Below are 19,377 nucleotides of genomic sequence, written 5' to 3'. Positions count from 1 at the left end.
ACCCCTAGCTGTTGAATGAATTTTGGGCATGACGTCAGAGGAGAGAGAGAGGAGTGACCGTGATTATGGGTTCGAGTTCAACCCACAACAGAGCTTTGGATCTTGCAGAAGATTGTAGATTTTTATTTAATTTTCTCCATAAAGATTAAACTTTTGTGATTATAAATAAAGACTATTTTCTTTCGGATTACAAATCTACAATTTACATTACAAAAGATTATCATCGTAAACATAAAATTCTACAAGATGAGGTATGTGTTCTACTTCCGGACACATAAAGATTGGTCATATTCGTCTTTCTAGATTATGTAGTATATCATCTGCATCAATGGCGTCTCTTCATGATGTCGCCGTTATTGTTCTGTTTTCAGGTGACGCCAACCATGGATACTATTGGTCCTTCTCGTTGGTCTTATTCCCTGGCGATTACATTATGCAACTTTACAAAGTCATCCAAGGTAAGCTCTTCAGGCCTTGACTGCAACTCTGCAAGGTAGTTGAAGGAAAATATATGATGACAGGTTTTGAGTATTGATGCCAGTTTAAAGATAGGAGTTGCCTCTTCTGTCATGTGCTACCTAGACTCATATAAGATCTTAGAACTAGCTAAGATTCATGTCAAGTGCTACCAAGACTCATATAAGTAATCAGAGAGATTACTCATAGTGACTGGAAGACCAGCAACTCTCGAACTTTTTCAATCTCAAGAGATGGCGATATGTGTTGGAGGGACATTCCCAACATTTTTTTCTTCCCATTGAATGCAGAATTCACCTGATGTGGAATTTGATTTGTTCTGATGTTAATAATCTAAATGCGAGAACACTAAACCCTAGAGAAGGACATGTGAACCCAAACTGATTACTATACAATACCTAATTCATGGAGAATATATATATATATATATTTTTAAACTAAACCCTAGTAAATTATAAATGAGGAACCCAAACACAATGTCTAAACTAGCTTACGAGATGAAAAAAATATACACAAACGAGATAACACTGTCACTACAAGAAAACAAGCTGTTTGGGACTCCAAAAATCGTCCTAAAATGGTCGCAAATGCACTATATATGACTATTTTGTGACTGTTTTGAATAGTCGTTAAAATTTGGTCGCAAAATTTATTGGTCCCGATATAGTCACAAAATACTGACCACTATGTGACCTCATTTTATGTCTTAAATTTGCGACTACATTAAGATCAATATGTAGTCATATATTCCTGACCCTTTTGCGACAAACTACATAAAAAAAAGTAAAAAAAAAAATATAAAAAATTTATACAAGAAAATGAAATTAAAAGTAGTTTTTATTTCTTTCGTAAATTCATTATATATATACAATATATCTATATAACTATATCTATAGATTGGCAACTGCCGGAGATGTATTATTACAGCGACGGAGAACAAAACGGTGGCGGCGACCGGAGTGCCAGAGATGCGACTATGCAGAAATCGAGATGTATTGATGGTGAACTGGCAGAAGATTCGAAATGTAGTGGTGGTGGTAAACGGTGCGAGCAACCACCATCATCTCCGACATCGTTGACACTGGGATCTTCAGATCCACCACCTCTGACGTCGTCGTTGACAATAGGGTCTTCAGATTCAACACCTCTGAAGTCGTTGTTGACACTGATTCTTCAGATCTGTGGTTGAGACCTAAAGTACAAATCAAATAAATAATTAAAACACATAGAATTTCTCCAGATCTATTCTCAGCAACGATGGGTTCAGAAACAGATTAAGAACGGAGAGAGAAAAAGAGACAAACTTGTTTCCACCGTCTACACTGACGCGGTTGCTGTATTAGATCCGACGGCCGGTATAGAAACCACGTTTAACTCTGCTCCTTTGGTATCTTCAGAGGAGAAGGCGACAAAGAGAGAAGATGAGGAAAAGAGAGAAAACAAAAATTGATTTTCTTTAGAAAGAAAGGGAAAGACACGATGAGTAGAAGGGAAGGAGAAAAGAAGATGATTTCTGTCCGTTGGATTGACTTCATCAATGGTGGATAATAAACTAATGACAATCTTTGCCATTTAAGAATAGCCAATGAGAAATTTTCCCCTTTTTTCTTTGATAAATTTTGGTAATTTGATTTCATTTTATGTTATAATTTAGATATTGGGGGTATGGATTTATAAAGTATTAGAATTGATTTAGATTTAAATTTTGATCTATTAGATTTCAATTAGATTTATAAAGAAAACATTTTGGTTTTTTTTAAAGTGATGGATTTCTGTTTTTAATATATATATATATATATATATATATATATATAAGAGTTACATTATTCGAGTTTTATAATTATGATTAAAATAAAAAATGACTAGCAAAAATTGGTAACAAGCATTCAAAAGCACTTATAGTCCAAACTTATTATACATATAAAATTTTAAGTTGAAGGGCCACAAAGATTTACAAATGATTTTACAACTCAGATTAGAATTCTCAATGTAATTAGAAATTACATAAAAATCACAAATATTACATAAAAATCACATGTAACACTTATACATGTTATATATGTAAGTTGCAAATATATTTTCTAAACATTGGAAATTAAAGTGTTTTGGGTATTAGAATGATTGAGTGTCTAAAATAGTTCATATCTATGTAGAAACAAATAACTTAACATATTTTACAATTCTTTATTGTTGAATATATAAATAAATTCGTTAGGCCTTGGTAAAAAGTAGCAAATTCGTCACAATCTCATGTGTTAGTAGCAAAGTGGTGGCAAACTAGTCGCAAATATGTGACCGTATTAGTACAATAGTCGCAAAGTGTAACTGTTTTGTGACCTTATTCTATGAATCACAAACTTATACATATCAAATTTTAAGTTTAAGGGCCACAAAATTTTGCAAATGATTTTACAAGCACTCATATTAAGAATTATAACTACTATCTATGAGTGTAATAAGTAAAAACTTGATATAGTAAGTAAAGTTAGAAATTACAAAACAATCACAAACAAGATATAGAAATCACATGTAATACTTATACATGTTATGTAAGTTGCAAATATTTTTTCCTAAACATTTGAAATTATATTTCTTTTTGATATAATGATGATTCATTGTCTAGAGTGATTCATACCAATGTAGAAATAAATACATTCACAAATTTTATAATTCTTTATTGTTGAATATACATAAACAATTATTAGAAGTTAGTAAAAAGAAGCAAATTCGTCACAATCTCAGGTGTTAGTAGCAAAGTAATCACAAAATAGTCACAAATAATTAACAAAATAGTCTCAAAATGTGACCGTTTTGCGACACTATTTTGTGAGACAAACAAAAAAAAATTAAAGCCTCCAAAAAGAAAAAGAAAAAATATATGATTCGGCAATCACTCGTAGAATTATAAAAAATATTTCTTAAATTAATGAGTAAAAAATTGATATAAAGAAAATACCTAAAGTCACAAATAAGTAGCAAATTTGGGACTACTTTTGTGACTGAAACTCCCGACCATAAAAAGCGTCTCTAATTCGTCACAATTTACGATTATTTTAGGATTACAATGATATAGTCTTATAATAGTCTTATAATAGTCACAAATATGAGACGATTTGGAGACTACAACTGTTTGTCGTAATTTTGGGACTGTTTTGCAACCATTGTTTATGTAGTCTTCTATTAGTTATAAATTCGTCCCAAAAACGTTACAATTATTTGTGACCAAAAAAAGAGTCACAAACTGTAGTCTCAAACTGCATGTTTTCTTGTAGTGTGTGTTTAGATATTGATATATAAATACATATATTAGCTTATATTAGCGTAAGCATCTAGAAGCTGGAAGGTGGAAGCCAAGAACGAAAAAGACCCCAAAAATCGGATAACAGTTGGCGGTGCAGCGGCCATGGCTCTCATTATTGATTGAAAGCTTCGAATTCTTTTTCCCCTTTCGCTAGGATGAGAGAGAGAACACAGAGACAGGAAAAGGAAGAGATACGTCATCAATTTAAGGGCAGAAAGGTCATTACACCAAACAAAAGTGCCTGTTTTGGTAAGGCACATTCGAAAATGCCTAAATCCGAAGACATTGCTAAGACAAATGCCTTTTTTTTAATTAACTCTTTTAATAAGTGATTCAAATTGCTTTAAAACTGATATACATTTGAAAATATTTAATTTAAATATGTTTCGATCTTTTGAAAAGTGGTCTCCTAAAGTCGGGTCCGCATCTCTTTATGTTTTGGAGGGTGGACTAGACTCTATTCATGGAACTGGAAGTACAATGAGTGCTTACTTTGGTTTTCAATTTTTTGAAACTCACTTCTATCTATTTGGCACCTGGTATTCTCGTAAGACTCGGTCGTTTACATTGTACACTATAGATACAAGCAAAAAGAGGATACAACTGTGTTTCTCAGAGTCAACTAACTCTTGCAGCCAAGAAGGGTGGCTCACAACAACATAGTAACCAGGCAATGAATCCCTTGAGAAGCATTATTGACCTATGACTATGAAAGAAGCTCATCTATTAGATCTCGAATGTCAAAAACCAACAATCTTTAACTTCCATCTCTGAATATTGTTGATAGGTCAATGTTTTGCGAAACCCTTGACGAATCTCCTGTAAGCATATTATATGTCTAGTAGTACATGTTGTCGTTTGTGTGTATTTTACACAACCGAAGAGATAAAAGGAAAGGTTTGGAAGATGAAAGAGAGTGAGACTGATAAAAGAGAAATATAGTGCTAAAAGAGAGAGCTTGTTCACACTCAGATGACTAAAGAATGGGCAATGACACGGAGGAACTACGACTACGCAGCAACAGTGTTCATCTGAATCTACCACTGAGCTACGAGATTGTTCATAGAATTATCTTCCTTTTTTTTAAGAAGTTTAGGTAAAAAAAAACCTCAGTTTGATGATATTTACATTGCAAATTAATCTTGAATAGTTTGTAACAATAGATAATAACATTTATAAATCAGAATCAAATGACTATGGATCAGCAGATGATACAAACAAAGTTTTTTTACTACTAATCTGTTCTAAGAGGAATGATAATAATCACAACTATGACAACACAAGTGTTACAATTCTAATCCAAAAAATATCACAAAAGTTCCCCTTCTTTTCATCTCACATTTTGACTGAACAAGACAGCCACAAATTTGTTGTATTAAGGTGACTGTCACCCACCAACGGGGTTTGATTGAACCCTTGCCACAGATAAGGTTTTCCACTAATCTGCCTTGCAGCTTTTTTTAGTAAGACAACAATAGTTTAAGCAGAGATTGGCTCGTATGGGTATGAAAGCCAAGGGTGCTTCAGAGCCTCTGCTGCAGAAGGACGCTTCTTTGGGTTTATCTCAAGAAGATGAGCCACAAAGTCTGTGAATCCTTGGTCTCCCATTGGAAGCCTATGTCTCAACGATGTTCTTTTCGGTATCAGGTACTCCAATCTGTTGCTTTCCTGAAATATATCAATTTGTTTAGAGAGAATGCTCTTTATTATGCAGAGCTTTTGGGATTCAGGGGAATGTTCCTTTTAAGGTCTCTGGAAAATACTAACCTGATTCCGCTCGTAAAGCATTCGGTTTTTTGTGAAGTATTTGTGGGAATCACGTCCCTTGGTTAGCATTTCATTATCGAAAGATCCTACGATCCCCATTACCCTTGCAAGCAAACTGGCTGGAGAATCATTTTGGAAAAGAACCTGCAAAAGTATAAACACGAATTCACTTTCTTGTTCACTAATATCAACAACTAATCCAGACAATATTTCAAACTCCAGAGAGACCGATGATGCATCTACCTTAAACTCCATTTTACACAAGTTCCAGACAAATAAATATGGGTTTGCTTTATAGCCCAAGAATCAAGTTCCTCTGTAATAACGCACACTTGACGCCTAAGCACTACTACTATGCGGACTATAGATTGTGGTATTTCTTTCAAATGTTTTTGCATGAGAAAAAAATGATATGAGATCGCAGTGACATGGACCAAGTCCATGGAAGTGCAGAACTTACGTTGCCTGTACATAGTTCAGCCAAAATGCACCCAAGAGACCATACATCTATCTTTTTATCGTAAGGAAGTCCCAAAATGACTTCTGGTGCTCTATATGACCTTGACTGGACATATGAGCATAGGTGATCTGTCTCGAAACAGCTACTTCCAAGGTCAATGACTTTTATTTCACATCTGCTATAGCTTTTCACCAATATGTTCTCAGGCTTCAAATCACAGTGTATAAGTCCAAGGCCATGTAAAAACTGAAGTGATTCGAGACACTGGATAGTGATTGACTGTAAAAAAAGTGTCCAAATGAGATCAGGAATAGGATGTATAGGTGGATATGCTGAATGGTAATGATGAAGCAGACAAACCTGCAATCTTGGCATTGTGAAGTAAACTTCACCACCTGATTCTCTGTTGAATTTGTGGAATTCGTATAGATTAGCCTTAAGAAGTTCACATACAATTAGCAAATGCTCCTGCAAAAAAACAGTGAGGGAATCCATTATTCCAAACAATCCACCAAGAGAAATATAGCACGGTATTAAATTGTTAAAGGGACACTAATCCAGAGATGAATGTACAACTTGCAGAGCTCAAAGCATCAACCAAAAAAACTAGATTAAAAATGAATCACATGAACTATACGCATAATTATAAAGGATATGCTGAACAAATCTAGGGTAAGCTCCAATGACTCCATGAAATGAACCATGAACATGAAATGGATATGTAAGTTATTTAATCGGTGAAAACTCTAACCATTGATAGCATAAAATTTCCAAGTATAATATCGAAGAACCTCATAAAGATGGAAAGTGTCAACCAGGATTTTAACCGCTTTCTCCAGAACCTAGTACATTTCATATACGAACTTTGGTACGCTACTTTTGTTTTAGGAGACGACCACTTTCTCCTTTCAACAAACCTACTTGGTATTTCATGATCCCATTTATTTCGGTAAATTGGCATATGTGAAAATTTTTAGAAGTAGTGCCACAGCTTTTTACAATTGGTTTCGACCTTCCCTAAAGTTACAAAATTGGTCCCTTTTAATATACTATAGCAGAATACAATTTTGCAAAAGGGATGTGATCACTTACCCGGTAGTAAAAGTAATCATACAACCGTAGAAGATGGTATTTGTCAGCAGGATCATGCTTGTTGACATACTTCAAAAGTTTTATCTCGTCAAGACTCTGGTCAAAGAAGTCTTTGTTGTTCTTTATAATCTTTATACAGACGTCCATTCCTGTCTGCAAGTCATGCGCTTGTATGGCTTTACTGAAGGCTGCTGATCCAAGGTACTCGGTGACATGGTACCGCCCAGCAATGACCGAATTTAAAACCACGTGAAAGTTCTTTTCCTCCTCGAAACCAGTTCTGAAATAGTAAACAAGTAATAAGAAAGCAGCAGTCAGCTATATATGATACTATGACGATGTCGAATTTTTTTGACTAGTTAAATCTTGGTTGTAACTTTTCAAAAGAAAATAGATATCCAGAGACATTACAGTGACACAAATAAATTTCAAGTATATTTTCATCATTCCCTCACCAATACAAAACAGAAGCAATAAAAGTAGTTCAATCAAAATATGCTATTCACAGCTTTATTTAGCATGATGTCTCTGGGTTGAACGCAACAACCAGAGACTCAGATAACATGCTCTCCTAAAGAGGAAATAAAGCGAAAAGCGTATCCTGGTTACTTTCTTTCAACCAGAAAAAAAATCTGTAAAGCTCAAACCATAAAAGTTGGGTAGATATCTTACTTGTTTTTTCTGTGCACAATTTTGAGGTCAAAGGTTTCAAACTCCTCCTCTTGGGCCTTAATTTGTCTGACTTGCTCTTGGACAGCCACTGCCTCTTCATCATCAATTGCTGTCGCATTGTCATCCTCTCTTTCACTGCTATCATTTCTATCATCTTCTTTATCAGCATGCTTTCTTTCTTCACAAGCATAATTAGACAGAGAAGAAGGAGATGAGTTTACAGATTTTATGGACATTGCATTACTTTCTTTCACAGAACTTCGAGAACTTGATGAATCACTACTTTTTCGTCTCCAATTTACAACCATATCATCTGTAGCTGTTGAAGCATTCAAACGTTCGGCCTTCCTATCTCCGGTTACCGTTTGGCGATTGCATGACCATAGTGATTTACTAGATTCTGAATGCATTAACTGCCCATCTTTCTGTGCGGAGCCAAACGAAAAACCTCCATCAGTTTGAATCTTCACATCAAAACTTGCGCCTGGATCATGATCAACAATGTAACCTGGACCATCATATTTACTTGCTTTCTGTTTATTCATGGTTGCTCCATCAATATGTTTCTTGTCTGACTCAGTGTAAAGCTGTTTAAACCTCGATGCTACAGCATCATGATCACGGGGGTACTCAAAATCTCCCTCACTGCTACCTCCAGCCAAACTTTCACGTACTTCACTGCCAAAATCAGCTGCATCACTATAAATACCAACACCAATTGACCTGACTGAATCATGCTGATCTTCTTCGAGGCAAAAATCATCCAGATGAGATTTTCGATGGACATTTATACCTTTCTTATCACCCAACATGACAAGTTCATTTGACTGACCCACAAACCCCTGCCACACAGGCTCATCACGCATTGAATTGAGCAACTCCTCATCCATCAATTGCCCATCATATTGTGCTATTAAATCATTTTTCTTACTAGGTGGATAAATTTCTGAGACCGTAAGCCTTCGGTCATTTTCTGAAGAAATAGGTTCATCATCTTTTGCTTGGAGATACTGTTCACCGGATAAATAAGAAGCCTCCTCTGCAGAAGACTGATCATCGTCGTCTTTGTTTCCATCTCTTCCATGGTGATCAGGACTTCTGCGGGTCGTTCCTTTCTCATGATCACTTGGATAATCAATTTCATGGGCAAGAAACCATGTTTCATCTTCAATAGGTTGCCTGACATACCCAATGTCGTCATCATCTTCATACTCGTCAGAATCCCAGTATTCATTATGATAGTCAACAGATTCACTTAAACCATCACCAATAGTAGCAAAACCAGAAACAAGATCTGATGCGTCCTCTGCTATTCCCTGACTTACTGAAAGCCAGTTTCCCCCAGCAGATTTTTTCCCACCTATAATAGATCAATAGAGTAAAACTTACTTTGACACCTCAAGTAAAATTGATAAAGTTAAGGTTACCCAAAAAGTAGAAAGTGAAGCGACATAGTCCTTATAGAACTCAAAACAAAGAGCAGAGTGGGAAAGGAAGCAGTGAAAGCAAAGAATTTCAGATTTTGTAGCATGAAAAAGCCAGATCACTACTTGCTTTCTAGGGAACTAATGCCAGAAACTTGTCAATGCATTATTCTCATGCATGAGTTCATCAAAAATAGACCATGTTACTTCTGCAGATTCACACGAAAAAAATGTAGCCAGTGGCAATGTGATAATAGTAGTTCCTATAGGAATGAAGGGCATAAGTAATATGAACGTCTTTAGAAGTTTATCTGGAAGTTCAAAATTATTAATAAGATACCACATGCACTATCATTGAAAACAATCATCACCTAGCAGTCAGAATGGAAACTTTGCAGTTGTAAGGCAATCTAACCTGATGAGCTAATTTCTTGCCCAATGGGAACATCAAGGTATGAGCCTATGAGAAGGGCCTCCTCATCATTGATTAGCCTTAGACTTGAACCATTACGTTCAAATTTTTCTTCACAGTAAAGACTGAGAGGATTGTCTTCAGACTTGAGCTTGACAGGAGGCAGCCTAGGATACTCTTCCTTGCGGGTGTCATAGACAAGTGGAAAACCTAAGCTACTCATGTTTTTGTCATCAAAAGTGGATTGAGATTTACCAAAAAATAAAGCTCTTGCCACCTCGCTCTCCTGCTCCTTGATTGCCTCCCTCACATCACTAATGTCTGCCTTTTTCTTTCCCTCTCTTTTGTCCGGGTTGCTTACCAGATTGTAACTGGTTGACGCATCCCCTCTCGAAGATTGAAAAAGATTATTATCAGAAGACTCTTTCCAGTTCCCTGAGGTATCTACAATATCTTCAGTTCTTAAAAGAATGCTTCCCTTATAACCGTCATGCTTTCCAAAAATTTTAACTAGCCGATCTGTCTCATATGTTTCCTTTATATCGGACCCGGAGTTCGCTTGACTAGTATTTCCAGACCAAGAATTACTCTTATTGCCAAAGAAAACAATATCTTCACCAGTTTCCACTATCTTCTTATCGATATCAGCCAAACGCCCATGCCTAAATTGTTCGAACGCATATGAATCGACGAAGCTGCTACTACTATTATCATCAATGTTTCGATAAGGCTCCGAGGTAGCATTTCCTGAAGTAAACTTATAGGATTGCGCATCAGGAACAGCAGCATCACCGGAGAATGTAAAGCTCATCTCAGTAGATACAGCCGTCTCCTTCTTGCTCCGTTTCTCAGCAGCAGCACCGTTTTCCCACTTGATAACAGAACCATTGGTGCTAGTCCCACAGTCTACCTCTTTCACAATCAGCTCCTTGGAGACTTCTTCACTATCACGAGAACCTGACCTCCTAAGTTCATCCTTTTCATTAGAATCTTTATCCTCCAGCTTAAGTTTCTGAAGAAAGCCATTAATATCAGAGCGGTTATTCAGCTCATTACGCAAAGCTTCCTCTGCCTTAGAGAAACGTTTCTGCCTAAGGAACTCTAAAATCTCATCAACAGAGCCTTGGTCCGTCATAGGAGAAGCACTGAGAAGAAAAATTCCAACCTATCCTGTAACCAAATAGAAAAGACCAAAACTTTTTCTCTGTTACGCAAATCTTTCTCCCAAAAACCAATAAAATCACATTTTAGAAAACAAGCCAAGAGAAGATTTTTACAGGAAAAAAGACTCACTTTTGCTCATACGGGGCAGATGCGAACTTCAATAAACCTTTAAAAAAACCTCCTTAGAAATCATGCTTCAATCCAAGAGTCTTCAATACAGCTGGAGATCAGGAGAACAAAAAAAAAACCCAAATTTAAGAAGACAAAGGAGGAGTAAGAGTGGATCCAATGAGAGAAGAAACTTGAGGTATGGGCCAAGGAGGAAAAATGCGCTTACAGATCAATGAAGAAGAAGAAGAACAAAGAAGAGGTGAGAAGAGGTTCCAATGGATGTAATGATTTCGGACATTCACTGCTTTAATTTACAAAAAAAAAAAAAAAAAAATTCCTAAATTTAAAATTAGGGTTCTTTCTTTCTTTCTTTCCAATATTCTTATAATATACGCACGGACGTAAAGATTGCAAAAAATTGTGTTCTACTGAAAATTTTAATGATTTTGCTAAATTCCAAAGATTCGGATTCGTATTGCTTCCTTTATTATTTCACGTTATCTATTTCTATTAGACGAAAAAAATTTCAATCTGAAGGTAATTTTTTTTGTAATTTTAAAAATTATGAGCACTGATTTTTTGTTTTATTATTTTTTTTTTTCACTGAATAGTTTATATATTGATTGACCTGTTGGAGAACTAAGATATAAGACGGATCAACAATAATCGTCTCAGCAAAAAACTGACTGAAAATTTAAACTATAAACTAGCCCTATCCTCCTTAAAGAGATCTTGTAACCAAAAGGGATATCCGGTTGCTACATACGATTGACGCCGATCCTCTCTTGTGACGCTCTTAGCTATAAGGTGAGCTCCAAGATTTGAGTTTCTGTCTTGCAACACCAGGTTCCAATCCAAAATTTTTTCCAAACTTAGCTCCCAGCATATGGGACTGAAATTTAAGAGATGGCCATGCTTTTGGTCTAAGTACAACTTCAACGAAATCTTTGTCCTCTAAAGCAAAAATAACTTTGTTGTAGTTGAGACTTAGCATACTTTCAATGGTCCAAATCCAGGCTTGAAGTTTCGCATCCTGCTTTGAAATCACAGAGCCAAAAGACATTCTACTATGCAATAAGACAGTACCTGCATCGTTTCTCAGAACCCACGCTGCTCCACTGACATTTGAGGCACTGTCCCATGACCAAGCGAGATTGCATTTTAACCAACCAACTGATGGAGGAAGCCAACGCCTTTTTATTTGGGAACATTGTTGTTTTACCCGCTCAGCCGTAACTTCATTCAAAGCTTGAGCATGAATCCATTCTTGCACATTTTCTCTGCCGTAACTTCATTCAAAGCTTGAGCATGAATCCATTCTTGCACATTTTCTCTAATTTTGCTGATCGTGACAGGAAGACTGAAGCTTTTCCCTTCAATACAAAAAAGATTCCTGTTTTTTCAAATTTGCCAGAGAATCCAAGGGAAGGCTTTCCGGGTTTCTACCTGTACTTTTGGATTTTTGCTAACCAATAGCAGGTAATACATGTTCTGGTATAGTGACTGAGAATCAAACCCATTTTCAGGGCAAGGGAAATTGAATAGAGCCCAAATTTGTCTTGCTACCGTACACGAGAAGAGGACATGATTTGAGGATTCTCCTTCATTGCCACATCTTTGGCATCGTGTGTCCACTTTCAAACCTCTGGCTACCATTTTGTCAGCAACTGGAATTCCACCAGACACAACTTTCCACATAAACGATTTAATCTTTAATAAAGTCTCACATTTCCATATCAGATCTTTTATGTGGAGTATAGAAGGCTGCATCAAAGCTTCGGTTACTAACTCTATCTTTTCTCTTTGGTAGGCTGCCCAGTAACCGGATTTCACCGTATAAGCTCCACTCTTTGTATGTTCCCAGATAAGATAATCTTTTGACAGAGAGACAAGTTTGATTTTTTGTATCAACTCCACATCCCTTGGATAGAAATGATGATTCAGCTTAGTCAAATCCAAGTCAAAGTCGAATCGTCTATCAACTCATTAACCTTCATATCTAGATCAAAGATTATGTTCTTCATTAAGGGAGCTCTCATAACCCCATCCAAAAGCCACCGAGAAGACCAAACAAAGGTGGACTCACCATCTCCAATCATTTGTCTCAAACCTCTTTTTAGTAGGTCCCTACCATGCAGGATACTTCTCCAAGCGAAAGAAGGTCTTCCTCCAAGTTCAGCAGATAGAAAATCTGATTCATCAAAATATCTACTTTTGAAAAAAGCAGCGAACAAACTGTTTTTTTCTTGAATAATCCTCCATGCTTGTTTAGCCAACAAAGCCTGATTGAAGATTTGAATATCTTTAAATCCAAGACCACCTAAATGTTTTGGTAGACAGAGTTTATCCCATGCAAGCCAATGCATTTTTCTTTTATCCTCTACTGAATCCCACCAGAAAGCAGACATAGCCGAGGTCACATTCTCACAGGTCTTTTTTGGAAGCTTGAAACAAGACATTGCAAAGACTGGCATTGCCATTGCCACAGATTTGAGCAAAATTTCTTTCCCACCATAAGACAGAGTGCGAGCATACCAACCAGACATTCTGCTTTTCATCTTGTCATGGATATAGGCTAACATATCTGCCTTAGAGCTGCTAAAGTATTCTGGTAAGCCCATATAGACTCCTGCTCCTCCTTCTTTGACAATTCCCAACTTTCCTTGAATCTGAATCCTGACACCATTGTCCACTTTGCTACCAAAAGTGATCGAGGATTTATCAAAATTGATCAACTGACCTGTAACTTCACCATATTCCGCGAGTACATCTTGAAGCTTTGATGCCTGATCTACAGATGCTTTAATCAAAAAGAGGCTGTCATCTGCAAATAGAAGATGATGAATCGCAGGACCTTGTGGAGAAAACTGTATTCCATTAAGAAGGCCATCTGATTCAGCTTTGTTTAGCATATGAGTCAAACCCTCTGCACAGAGTACAAATAAAGCCGGAGAGAGAGGGTCATCCTGTCTTAATCCTCTTTGCGGTTTGATTAAACCAAATGGTTGACCATTGATCAAAACCGTATAAGAAACTGTGGAAATACAGAACATAATCATGTCCACCCATTTTCTTTTGAAGCCTAAAGCAATGAGTACCCCTTCGAGAAAACTCCATTCCATTCTGTCGTATGCCTTGGACATATCAGTCTTCACCGCCATAAAACTTTTAGAAATATCTTTGTGAGTGCGAAGTCCATGAACAACTTCATGAGCTATTAAAATGTTGTCCGAGATCAACCTTTCTGGGATAAAGGCTGATTGATTTGGCGATATAATCTCCGGTAGCATCGGTTGGAGTCTGTTCATCAGTATCTTTGCCACAACCTTATAAAGAACAGAGCAAAGACTGATAGGCCGAAGATCACTCATATGAGGAGAATTGAGTTTCTTTGGCAGCAGACAAAGTTGAGTGAAATTCCATTCAACTGGGAACACACCATTCTGGAAAAAATTAAGAACCTCTTTGGTAACCTGTTCACCAACCACTTCCCAGTATTGTTGAAAAAAAAGAGCAGACATTCCATCAGCCCCTGGAGAACTGGCAGGTTTGATAGAGAATACTGCAAGCTAAACTTCCTCCTTTGAAACCGAAGCTAGTAAAGTCTGATTCATCCCATCAGTAACTCTGGGAAGAAGACCATCAAGCATACTTTGAGGATTGAACGGGGAAGACGTAGAGAAAAGCTTTGAAAAATAGGCAGCCGCAATTTCACCTTTAGAAGCCTCTGCTCTGTGGATAATCCCTTTTACATCAACCAACTTTTCTAACCCATTCTTATTCCTTGCATTCTTTACTGAGGCATGAAAGAATTTGGAATTTTTGTCACCCTCAACCATCCATTTAGCTCTACTTTTTTGTTGCCAGTGACTTTCTTCTTCTCTATAAGCCTCAACCAATTTTCCTTTCAACAATCTCATTCTTACTGCTGACGGAGACATAGACGATTGAACCACTTCCAATTCGTCCTGGAGCTTAGTGATTTTTTCTTTTGCATTGAACTCATTTCCTTTTTTCCACTTACTAAGAGCTTTCCTACAATTCCTGATGCGTAGGGAGACTGAAGCATCAAAGCTGTTATCCATACAGTTCCAAGCATTGACTATTGCCTCTTTGACCAATGGCTTATGAAGGAATCTCTTATCAAATCTGAAAGATCCTTTGTAAGATTCTTGAGAAGAGATTAAATTTACCAAGACCGGACGATGATCAGAACCCCTCTTAGGTAGGAATGCTTGGTTCGCTGCAGGAAACATTGAAAGCCAATTCTTATTCGCAAAGCACCTATCCAATTTGCATTGAATCCAATGAGACCATCTTCTACCTTCCCAAGTGAAAGCATTACCAGTACTAGGTAATTCACTCATACCACAATCTTTAAGCATGCACGAGAAAGGAACAAAGGAAGATTCAGCTCTTCTAGGACCACCAATCTTCTCTTTGTTATTGAGTATTTCATTGAAATCCCCCACCATGCACCAACTTTCATTTCAAGTGAGGCCTAATCGAGTAATGTGTTCCCACACATTTTGTCTGAACTGGACATTGGGATTTCCATAAATACAGGAGACGAAAAAACTGTTGGATCTGAACTGTACAGACATATCCAACACATTCTTATCTTCATACAAGATCACCATATCTACACTTTTCTTCCAGAATAAAGCAAGACCACCACAACTACCCACTGGATCAACGGTATAAACATTTTCATATCCTAGCCAAACTTGAATATCTACAATCACATCTTTACAATTAATTGTTTCCATCAAGAACATAATCTCAGGGAAGTGTTTTTTACGCAATTCCATGAGACGAGGAATTGTCAGATCTTGAGGCCGCCCCAATCCCTGGCAATTCCAACTCAGAATGCTCATCAGATGTTGGACAGTCCCTCCTTTGGGACCATCAATGGTGATTTTGCTCTTCCAGCCTTGGCAACACCTTCCAACTCACTTACTGCTTTTCTTTTTCCCATTGTCCCTACAGGGTTTCCTGGATTTTTTATAACCTCTTCTGCATTAATCTCCTTATTTTTGCCTTTCATCATCCTAGCCTTCTTTTGATTCCTTTTCCTAGGTTTTTTCTTTTTAAGACTAGAACCGGAAAGATTAGTTTCAGAGAAACCTATCCTATACACCGAAGATCTAGCCTCAAGAAAACCAGGATCAAATGAGGAACCAGACATTTCCCCACGATGACTTTCAAAAGAGCTGTCATCCACCCTTTCATAAGCAGCGAACGGGTTAGGCCCTCCATCCAGTCTAACTTGGCCAACTTGACAATTTGATATTGTTTTTTCAGAATTACCTTCTGAGACGTAGCCAAAGACTCGTCCTTTGCCTATATCCACCTCATGAGAAATTATAGGCACTGGTTCAAGACTGAGGACAGATTTTTGGGTGAAAGGAGATTTTTCAGCCTCTGCAACTGACTTCTTTACTCTTTCTACCTTGACTAACAGATCCTCCCCATTTGCTGTAGTCAGATACTGACGCATACCTTCCAACACTTCAGGAGCAATACGAGGACGCCCAGAAAGCGGATTGATCCCTACTTGATGTTCACCCAATACTCCAAAAAGTGGATCAAAGCTTTTTAAAAGCGGGGCTGGCTTTGGTTTTGATATCGTTTCACCTCTCTTTTTTGCCAAAGCTGTGTCTTCTAAACTCTTTAGAATGATTGGGCACACAGTCGCATCGTGAGACAAACATTGACAATTATGGCATCTTCTTTGAACTCTTTCATAATGAAATCTGATCTCTGCAGACTTACTATGCGGGAGACCTATAACCTTGGATTTCCTTAATGGTTTCGAAACATCTAGCCTTATCTGAACTCTGACATAAGGGTTCGCTTGAGTGATATCAGGATCGAAAGCTACTTGAATCACTTGCCCAAGGATTTCACCTATCGAAGTTATTGCAGGAGCTGTGTAGTGATTGATTGGAATATTACGGATTTGCACCCATACTGTTACAAACTGAAGCGAGTTTGGAGTAGGAAATTCATACCATCTCTCCACAACTATTCCCCATTCATTGTGCGTATGAAACCCTTTTTGCAAAACATCCTCTAAGTCGTGTTTACTAGAGAAAATGAATTGAAATTTCTCCTTTGATAACGCTATACCTCTAACCTTATCATACTTTTGCCATTTCCTTGGCATTTCGTGAATCGCTCCTGCCACTGACTGGCAATCTGGATTCAAAATTCTTCCAACAATACTCAGCTCATTTCTTTCACACGAACTGAATTCCGGGAGATCAGGGAGCACAAACGGAACATCTTCTTCTTCCAGAGACATTGCCATCAACGCTTTATCCATCGCCGCCGACATTTTTATCACTTAGCGAACCAGAAAACTTCAAGACCAGAACCCAAGCAATAAGAACCCCAACTAAAACTGAAAGATCCGAACAAAATTCTCAAAAACCGACCAAGCAAATCTCGATCTACTATTCACTGAGTAAGATTAGAAAAACACTAGATTTGAGAAAGGTAACTGAGAATTAGGGTACCCAAATAGTATAATCAGGTTGTAAAAACTAAGAGGAAAGTGTTTTCCCAAGCTTAAGCTCTATAAACTAAAAGAAACGAAACCTCTTTTAGAATAAGAGAGTCTTGACGTGGTTTTAGCTTTTCTATCTTTGTTTTTATTCTAAAACAACATATTTAATTAGATAGACAGCTAGCAGTTAAAAAAAAAAACTCTCTCTTCTCTCTCTAATATTTTTAAGAGAGAGGTTCTTATCTTTGATGAACTCCGGTATCGCCGTAAACATGGCTTATCCGTTACCGTGTTCTCGTGATTCCATCTAGCAGTTCTATCATAGTTCTATCCTCATCGTCCGACATGTTTTGTCGGTTTTTGTATCCGGATGAAGTTCGGTATCGCCGTAAACATGGTTTTTCCGTTGCCGTGTTCTTCTCGTGATTTCATCTAGCCATCCCGAGTGTTTCAGGTTTCTGTCCGGTATCTTCCAGCTTTACTAGTGGGGATAGGCGGTTTCTGTCCGGCAAATCTAGTTTCCATAAGAGGTTTGGCCGGTTCTTATCTTTGTTCGTTTTCGATCGGTTTTATACCTATTAGTTTCAGTCTTTTGTGTTTTTGTTAGTGTAAAATATCCCACATCGGAAAGATGTAAAAGGATTAACTAATATATAAAGGGTTAGGGCCTCTCCACTCATTGCCAATTGGTTTTGAGTTGGAAGCCCACAGTAAAGCCCGAATTTAATATGGTATCAGAGCAGGTTGTCTCTTGGGCCACACCGTGGATGTTGTTCCCACATATGCCCACGCTTCAGATGGTCATGCCTGAGCGTGAGGGGGGTGTTAGTGTAATATATCCCACATCGGAAAGATGTGAAAGGATTAACTAATATATAAAGGGTTAGGGCCTCTCCACTCATTGCCAATTGGTTTTGAGTTGGAAGCCCACAATAAAGCCCAAATTTAATAGTTTTCAATAAATTCTATAGATTTAAGTTGGTAATTAGTTTTTAGGCGTGTTTGGCTTAAGATTAATCTCCAGCTTGTGTCTTTAGAAACCTTGATTTGCAGAAAATGGATCAAGCGTTTATGTCTCCGGTTAAAGGATTGAAGAATTCTCCGAAGCTTATTACGATACCTTTATGTCGCCTTTTTTATTTGAGCTCCTTTCAGATCTATTTCGGTGGTAAACAAGGATTCTTCGCACGTACTTTCGGCGATGTTTTCCCTCACCGGATTTGGTGCTCGTCGGCGATGAAAGTTGATCTCGGTTTCTCTTCCGATGACTCATCAACTCGTGTTGCGGTTGTATTCTCAAGTTGACACGTGTATAAGATAGAGTCCAAAAGCTAAAAACTCCCTCGGCTTTCGATGTAATGTTGGTGACCTCTTGTTGGGCTCATACTGGCTTGTCCTTATCCTGTAATACTCATGTTGTGGACCTTTTGTTTAGGCTCGGTTTGTATGCCGTGTATCTTTAATAAAAAAATCTTTCCAGTGAAAAAAAAAAAGATAGCTAGCAGTTAAAAAAAATGGCCAGTCAAATATTATAAATTAGATTTGAAAATAATTGCTCAACGCCAGAACGGACTATATATATATAAACAAGCCAAAACGGAACCTTTTTTAGTATTTTTTTACAAATATTATTATATCTTTGTTCAATGTTTTCTTCACTCACAAAACATTTTACTCTTTAAACCGAATCAGAACTAATAATCAATAAATCATTTCTACTAAGATCAAATTTATCATGATTAGCGGTTTAAATCATATTAATTAAAATTGATATACATTGAAAAACTATAAATCAGTTCAAAAATATATATAAAAAGTGGTCTCCTAAAGTCGGGTCCAAATCTCTTTTAGCCATGTTTGAGAGTGTGGACTATTTGATGAGAAAACTGAAATAACTAGAACCTTGAATACTAATACAAGAACACCAAGAAATCAGTAAACTGAGCTTTATTAAGAAATTCTCAAACAACTATCTTACAAGCTTGT

General features: G+C 37.2%; 3 protein-coding genes and 1 long non-coding RNA gene across 5 annotated transcripts; all 4 read right to left on the bottom strand.

Annotated features, from left to right (window-relative positions):
- Positions 1-1,296: 1,296 nt before the first annotated feature.
- LOC147941653 (uncharacterized) lies at positions 1,297-1,953 on the bottom strand. The gene is made up of 2 exons (XR_015562859.1): positions 1,782-1,953; positions 1,297-1,669 (listed from the first exon to the last, which is right to left on the bottom strand). It is a non-coding gene; the product is annotated as an uncharacterized LOC147941653 (long non-coding RNA).
- Positions 1,954-4,928: 2,975 nt separating this feature from the next.
- LOC104702043 (uncharacterized) lies at positions 4,929-11,468 on the bottom strand. 2 transcript variants are annotated; one of them, XM_010417856.3, is made up of 9 exons: positions 11,107-11,468; positions 10,899-10,989; positions 9,609-10,775; positions 7,770-9,129; positions 7,098-7,377; positions 6,366-6,473; positions 6,006-6,284; positions 5,546-5,689; positions 4,929-5,446 (listed from the first exon to the last, which is right to left on the bottom strand). In XM_010417856.3, the coding sequence occupies exons 3-9, from the start codon at positions 10,738-10,740 to the stop codon at positions 5,258-5,260; spliced, it is 3,492 nt and encodes a 1,163-aa protein (XP_010416158.2). In that variant the 5' UTR covers positions 10,741-10,775; positions 10,899-10,989; positions 11,107-11,468; the 3' UTR covers positions 4,929-5,257. The 2 variants fall into 2 exon arrangements, with proteins under 2 accessions (XP_010416158.2, XP_087315361.1); XM_087459235.1 differs by having other exon boundaries at positions 9,609-10,770; positions 11,107-11,338.
- Positions 11,469-11,676: 208 nt separating this feature from the next.
- On the bottom strand, positions 11,677-15,355 carry LOC147941652 (uncharacterized). Its single transcript, XM_087458599.1, has 5 exons — positions 15,205-15,355; positions 14,471-15,123; positions 12,872-14,353; positions 12,327-12,728; positions 11,677-11,913 (listed from the first exon to the last, which is right to left on the bottom strand). Exons 1-5 carry the CDS (start codon positions 15,353-15,355, stop codon positions 11,677-11,679), a joined length of 2,925 nt encoding a protein of 974 aa, XP_087314725.1.
- Positions 15,356-15,370: 15 nt separating this feature from the next.
- LOC147941651 (uncharacterized) lies at positions 15,371-17,220 on the bottom strand. The gene is made up of 2 exons (XM_087458598.1): positions 15,787-17,220; positions 15,371-15,730 (listed from the first exon to the last, which is right to left on the bottom strand). Exons 1-2 carry the CDS (start codon positions 17,218-17,220, stop codon positions 15,371-15,373), a joined length of 1,794 nt encoding a protein of 597 aa, XP_087314724.1.
- Positions 17,221-19,377: the final 2,157 nt, after the last annotated feature.

The sequence above is a fragment of the Camelina sativa genome, chromosome 7, assembly GCF_030686135.1.
Source record: "Camelina sativa cultivar CO46 ecotype springtype chromosome 7, ASM3068613v1".
Taxonomy (NCBI): domain Eukaryota; kingdom Viridiplantae; phylum Streptophyta; class Magnoliopsida; order Brassicales; family Brassicaceae; genus Camelina; species Camelina sativa.
This window is presented reverse-complemented; position numbering and strand designations above follow the sequence as displayed.